The sequence below is a fragment of the Geospiza fortis genome, unplaced genomic scaffold (assembly GCF_000277835.1).
Source record: "Geospiza fortis unplaced genomic scaffold, GeoFor_1.0 scaffold194, whole genome shotgun sequence".
Lineage (NCBI taxonomy): Eukaryota > Metazoa > Chordata > Aves > Passeriformes > Thraupidae > Geospiza > Geospiza fortis.
The window spans coordinates 5,919,235-5,925,783 of record NW_005054322.1 but is presented as its reverse complement, the minus strand read 5'-3'; the positions used below and the strand labels follow the sequence as shown (position 1 = coordinate 5,925,783).

Below are 6,549 nucleotides of genomic sequence, written 5' to 3'. Positions count from 1 at the left end.
TCCAAACCCTATCCTATCTAGGCCTTGAACACTTCCAGGGATGGGGCATCCACAGCTTCTCTGGGAAACCTGTGCCAGTGCCTCACCACTCCCAAGACAAAGAATTTCTCCCTAACCTCTAATGTCAATCATCCCTCTTACAGTTTAAAGCCATTGTTGGGTGGCACCAGTCCCAACAGCAAACCCTAAGGAACATTACTCCCTTGTTATTTTCTGTAAGTCACCAGTGTTATGCTATGTACACATTTCAGGAACACAACAGCCTTTCACTGAGCACATGAACTAAAAAGCATACCATTCAAATCACTTTGTCATTACCAAAAACTTCAAAATGAACCAGTAAATACAGTTAGTGAAAGGGGGGAGAAAGGATTAATACCATCCAAACACCAGTGTGGTTCATAAATTAGCAAAATGAAAGCATTTCAAGTTTTCCAAAATGGGAAAGGTGATCCAACCTGTCAAGATACAGTCCAACTGTGAAGGGTGGAGGAAGTGGAATTAGACCTAAGATTTTGTATTGCTGAAAGACTAGTTTAGAAGACACCAGTTATGATAAACTAAATTTTAAATGCACATTCTACAAAAGCCATACTTTTCAGTTCCTTCTTTTGCTGTCAAAAGTATCCACACACACACGGACACGTACATAACAAAAGACGACCTTTGAGTTTATTGTTTAAAATACAACTTTCAGCCACATGATCACTATGCACTGACACATAACGATTCTTCATTTCAAGGGTAAGCACTTTCCCAAATCTCAAATCTCTTGAAGAAGTTCCTTCTTTTCCTCAAAATACTTCTGAAACCACTCAATATGTTCAACCTTCTGCTTAACACTGAGGTATGGGTTTTTTGAAAGCCCACAGATGACTAGTTCCATGAAGTGGCGGATAGGTCCTTCCTTGGGAAAGCCTTCGAGGTGCTTGTCCAGAAAGATATGTTCATGAAATTCAGCATCATCCTCCATCCCTAATAGAAAGACAAAGCAAGAAAGACAAAGTTGTTATCATAATATAATAGCAAGTTTAACAAAGTAAAAATAATATAGTTTGAAAATAATCTTAAATTAGTAAAATTAATGGTTCTGCTCACATTTCTAAGAATATGTAATATTTAAATCAAATTTCTGGCTTGAAATCTTGATGGAAGCCTGATGCTGGGGTGGAAGTAGGAGGAATAATTATAACCATAAATCAATCTTCTTGCTAAAATCTGGTTTGTTCAATACTTGAAAATTTTGATTCATCATCGGTGCCACCTTTTAGATTGCAGGCACTTTCTTCATAAATTTTTAAAGAGAACACTGATTGCCTAAATTCTGCAGAGGATTAAAGAATACAAACTAGTCTTGAACAAATAAGGCAACCTCATAAAGTATCAAATTCTGAACAGCTAACAATAACGTGTCCTTGCAAGCCGTGCTTTTAACATCCTGTTGCTATCAAATGGGCACAGAAATTTGTTTTCTGACATTTTCTGAATGTGTGAGTGTATGATGATGCAAAAGTGTTGGGTATCTCACCAGCTACTTTTAAGTCATAACCATCACCAAAGATGATGCACTCAAAAGCCTCCGCAGGACATGGTACAAGGGATTACTGCAGATAGGGCAAACGTTTATTCTTCATCCTATGGATTTTTTTGCTGTTGTTCATGCTATGATGGTAGAGACTCAGAACACAAATTCCTACATATAGAAAAAAGGCTGCTTTTGCTGTTCCTAATTTTAAGGGGCAAAAAACCAAAAGGCAATCTGTGATTTGTAATGAAAGATTTTTCTTCAGTTAGATATACATGAAAATTTTTATTTGATACCAATTGGCTTGCACCCTTAAATAAAAATCTGTTATTACAGAAAAATATTGCACTACTTCAAGATGACAAAAATGAGAAAGAAGCCTATACCACACACATAAGTATGGTGTACATGTTTTCCTAAATTATTTGATAAAATTAAATAATGGGTATTAAAATTGAGGTAATTAAGCCACGTAAGTTCTAGACTTCCTTCTTTGGTAGAGCTTCTACAGTTTCAGAAGAAATTATGTCCATCTCTGCGATGGAGAAGTCACTAAAAGGTCACTTGCATTTGTTAAGTTTGCATTACTTTTTTCCTGCTTTAAACTTAAGGTATTGCAATAGCTGAAGAAGCTGAGAAATACCTGTATTTTTCCTAGAAATGTGTGAGTGTATCAATACCACAGTTGCACACCACATTTATCTCTGTGGTTCTTGAAAAAAAAAAGCACGTTTCCACCTTCAGAAGCTCTCTCCTTGTTCCTTTATGTTGACAGTTAAAATAATAAAAACCAGGTAATGTCAGTTTCAGAAAGTGTATTTCTGCTGTGGTTGGAAAACTATGTCCACAGACAGAAGTAGTGACGATCCTTCCACTATCCACCCATGCTGGCTTTCCCCCACCAAGGGGACGTAGAATCTTACTGTACCTGGATGCTACTGGTTGCTTTTTCAAACTAACAACCTTTCCAGACTTCCTTACTTTCAGTGGTCTCAAAAATCTAAGAGAACTAAACCAAACAAAATCACTACTTAAAGAATCTGAATAATGCTGACAGTAAAATTTGACCTTCTGAATGCTCTTCTTCTGAGGACAGATACAGGGTATCAGGAAAGATTTTGTCTAATAAATAATTTCACCAATTTTCATCTTTAACCCAAAATAAGCAATTTAGAATCTCACAAAAAATGCAGGTCATAAGTAAATATTACATATGTATTCTGCTCTCCTGTTTGTCAAAGACTCTACACAGTTTGGGGATGAAGTGTTAAGTCCAAATATTTCAGTTAGACCACGTATTTCAGTCCTCAAAAAAGTAAAGTGTGCATCACAGAAAAGGAGACCACAACTGTCCAAAGCATCAGAGGCTGAAGCCTCTGGTGGGAACAGATTAGATGAGATAATGACTTCCCTCACCCCTACCAAGCCCTGACTCCTGCTGCCAGCCTGTCCCTCAGCCTCTCTTGCATTGTCCTCAGAAACATAATCTGAAACAATATGTATGGCAGAAGTCTAAATTAGAGAATTTTCTTTTTCGACATCAAAACAAGAAGACACCTACTCTCAATATCCTATTTCCAACCCCCTACACGCTACAAAACAGGAAGTCTGGGGAATTCCTCTAGCTAAAACACTAATCCTTCCAAGACACGACCAACCTTGTCTTAAAGATGTCAATCCAGACACAGATGTCCATCCCTTACAGCAAGCATTGCTGACATGCTGTAAAGATGACTGAGTATTCAGATATAGTGAAAAAATGTTCCTGTCCATGGCAGAGGGTTTGGACTAAATGATCTTTAAAGGTCCCCCTCAACACAAGGTATTCTATCCTTTTAGCATAGAATGACATCAATCATGCTCTTCAGAAGGTCCCTAGAACAGAGATAGTAAAGAAACCCTGACGCAATGGTTGTGTAACTCTGCCAACTCCCTTGGCAAGATGATCCAATATTTCTCTGTTGGGAACAGCAGCTCAGCTAACCAGCAACTAGTACAGGACTTGGTGAACTTTTGCCTGCAGAAGCCATCAGAGGCAACTGAGGAATTAATTTTTTGAGACCTTCCTATCACTTGTGCAGTAACAATCTCTGGCCCACCAAAAGCATTTGCTCCTCATAACGAGGTGCTAAGGCAAATTCTCACCTATAATCTGCTCTGTCCTTTCCAGCTCTTTGAGTCATTGTGGTATAAATGCACAGAAATAATAAATGAGGCACAAGTAATTGTCTTTCCCAACTTTTTGCCATGGCAATCATGGAGCAGCATTAAAGCTACTTAAAAGTATGAGAGACAGGCAGAAAGAAGGAGTGGTGAGAACAATGTTACGCAAGCTATACTAATGGTTTGCTAAACTGGCAAAAATTAATCAGAGGATGGAGAGGGGAAAAAAAAGGTAATTTTCTGCCTAACAGTGACTTCAACGGCATTGGACAAGGGCAAGGGCATGCAGGTAAAAGCAAACAACAGGGCAGTAAGGTGTGGGGGGGAAGACTGCTGCTGGCCACTGTAGCAAGCCAGTATGTCTAGCCACATCTCCAGATGTTAACACAAAAATCATTTCAAAAACCATGACCTCGCCCTGGTGCCACACAGCACAGTACAGTGCCTAGGTGAAGCACTCTAATGAGAACACCAGAGATGCTCTGGAGCTGAAAGTTGAGTATACGTGCTTCCTCAACAGAAAATTTAATTACACTTATATTTTTAAAGCCACATGTTTTTGGCATAGCAGAATAATCACACATTTCTGGATACAGAACAAGCTGAAGTAATCTCCTCCTATTGAGGGAAACGGCTGTTACAAAACTGCAAAATTAACAGCAGAAAGGGGCATCTTTCTTTTGCAGAGAAACTGAAATTACAGCATAATTGATATACTTGGAGCAAGGTTTTCTCAAGCTTTTAACTGTGCTTTGATACACCTGAGGTGATTAACAGCCTGTGGCTGGCAGTCTGATAGGACAGATCTTACTGACTTGGTATTTCAACCTGAGAGGTGACAGGTTTTGGAAGGCTTCACTGGAATTTTCCACATGACTAGTCTTTGTGGACAAATCAATCAAGATTCTTGTTTTAACTATATGTAAAGACTCTTTGTCCGTTGGCCGCCCATCCCAGACAGCGCGGTTCCAGCAGCTCGGCTGCCACAGGGAAACCACGGCCCGCCAAAGACACACTGTCAGCACAGGGCCCCAGACAGCAGGGTTCCAGCCACATTACAACAACACAAAAACCATTGGCCACAGTGGTTTTAAGCTTGCAAAAACATGACTAGAGTATACTTGGATTTCTACATGATGGAACAGATCAATCCTGGGAGCAGTGATTAAATTCTGTGAAGAAACTGCCAAATAGGATGAGAATAAACATTAAGAAACAATGAAGCACATTATTCAATTTGCAACTCAGTATAGGACAGATTTTCAAAGACTCCCAGCTTCAGATACTAACCTGTTTTGCCCTCAGTGACTGAAACATTACAAAGCAGTTTTGTTTGATGTCTTTAAAGTCTTTAAAAAAACCCCAAAACCCACAGCCAAGCTCTCCCTGAAGTTATGAAGTCCCCTTTCCTATACTGCACACTTTGTGTAGTTGTTCTTCACTTCCTTAACATTCACTCTCTCTGCTGGCATAACTTCACACGGAGCTTTCTCTTTTTTTATGGTAATAAAAGAAAATACTGTGCAAAAAGATGCCTAATTAACATAGATGCCCAGGGTGAGTGAATATTGTGACTGTTTATTCTTATGAAACAGACAGAACAAAGGGAGAAAACAACTGTTTAACACTCGGCCTGCCCAGATACAGAACTGGCAGATAGCTGGTTGGGATCTGGCGAGACACTTGGTCCAAGAGCCACACCAAAGAACACAATCAGCATTATAAAACAGGCACAGCAGTTTTAAGATTCCCCAACTTCTGCTAAGAGCTTAATTTAGACAAGATGCAGAGTCAAAGGTATTATGTAAGAGACTTGAACAGCCTTTTGGTGTTAAACACATCGGGGGGGAGGAGGGGGGGAGGGAAGGAGTCATCCCCTTTTGGCAGCAGCCAGTCCTCAGATCAGCCAAACCACCTGCAAGACTTCACCTGAAGAGTGCCAGAATGAGTTCATCTGAAGCATCTCTGATCTGGGACAGTCAGGGAATTATGTTTGTTTACTATCAAAAGCATGACTCACAGCTGAAACATTATGTTAAAACAGTCAAAGGTCAAACATGCTCTAATTTTCAGAAAAGATAAACTGAGACAGATAATAAAAGCTCACGATGCACATACCAACTTCATTGTCAATTGGGAACTCCCACAGTATTCCTTCTTTTGTCCACTGGATCATCTCCTCAAAACCATTTCGGGGTGGCTGTGCAGTTACTGCTGCAACCTCCTTTGCAAACTCCAGATCCCAAATTGTTGGCGAAGATACTAAAAAATAAATTTTGTTAAGATTTGTCAGCAACCAAACACTTCTCAACAGCTAAGACAAAGTCCTTTAACATCAATCTTTACAGAGACTAATAACTTCAGCCGTGCAAATTTTTCTACCTTAGATACCAGCATCACTTTTCTCAAATGAGAATTCTCTGTTGACATGAAAGTTCATTAACTTCTCAAATGTCGATGAAAATCTATTCTGAACACCTAGGGGAATATTTATTTTTATGTCTTTCACATAAAGCAATAATTTAATTTTTCCACAATCATTCTTTGGTTTTGTCTTTCAAAAAATGAGGACACAGCAAATTCTGAACTTGACTGGTGCACTGTGCTAAAGGACCCTTACTTCTACAGGAGTTTTCAGGTTCTTCACAACTACATTCTCCTTCAGGGAAACAACTCAAAGGATGGCAATTCCTTCCCCAAGGCCCCTAAATGTGCCAGTTTTTGTCTCTCAAGTTGAGAAACCATGATTTCTTATTCTTTTCACAAAGCTAAACAGTTCCTTTAGGGATATATCTTTTCTGATGCCTTTTTTTTTTTAATCGAAGTGCACCCATATTGCAGCAGTTACTCTTCTCAAGGAG

The 6,549-nt window shown here is 39.2% G+C and overlaps 1 protein-coding gene across 1 annotated transcript in view; it reads right to left on the bottom strand.

The window, feature by feature from the left end:
* Positions 1–646: 646 nt before the first annotated feature.
* Positions 647–6,549, bottom strand: part of MRPS31 (mitochondrial ribosomal protein S31) — a 19,805-nt gene continuing 13,902 nt past the window's right edge. Inside the window, exons 6-7 of the mRNA XM_005420791.2 lie at positions 5,807–5,950; positions 647–975 (exon numbers count right to left, since the gene is read on the bottom strand). Of these exons, the coding sequence (XP_005420848.1) occupies positions 764–975; positions 5,807–5,950 (356 nt within the window). The 3' untranslated portion in view covers positions 647–763. The remainder of the gene's footprint in view (positions 976–5,806; positions 5,951–6,549) is intronic.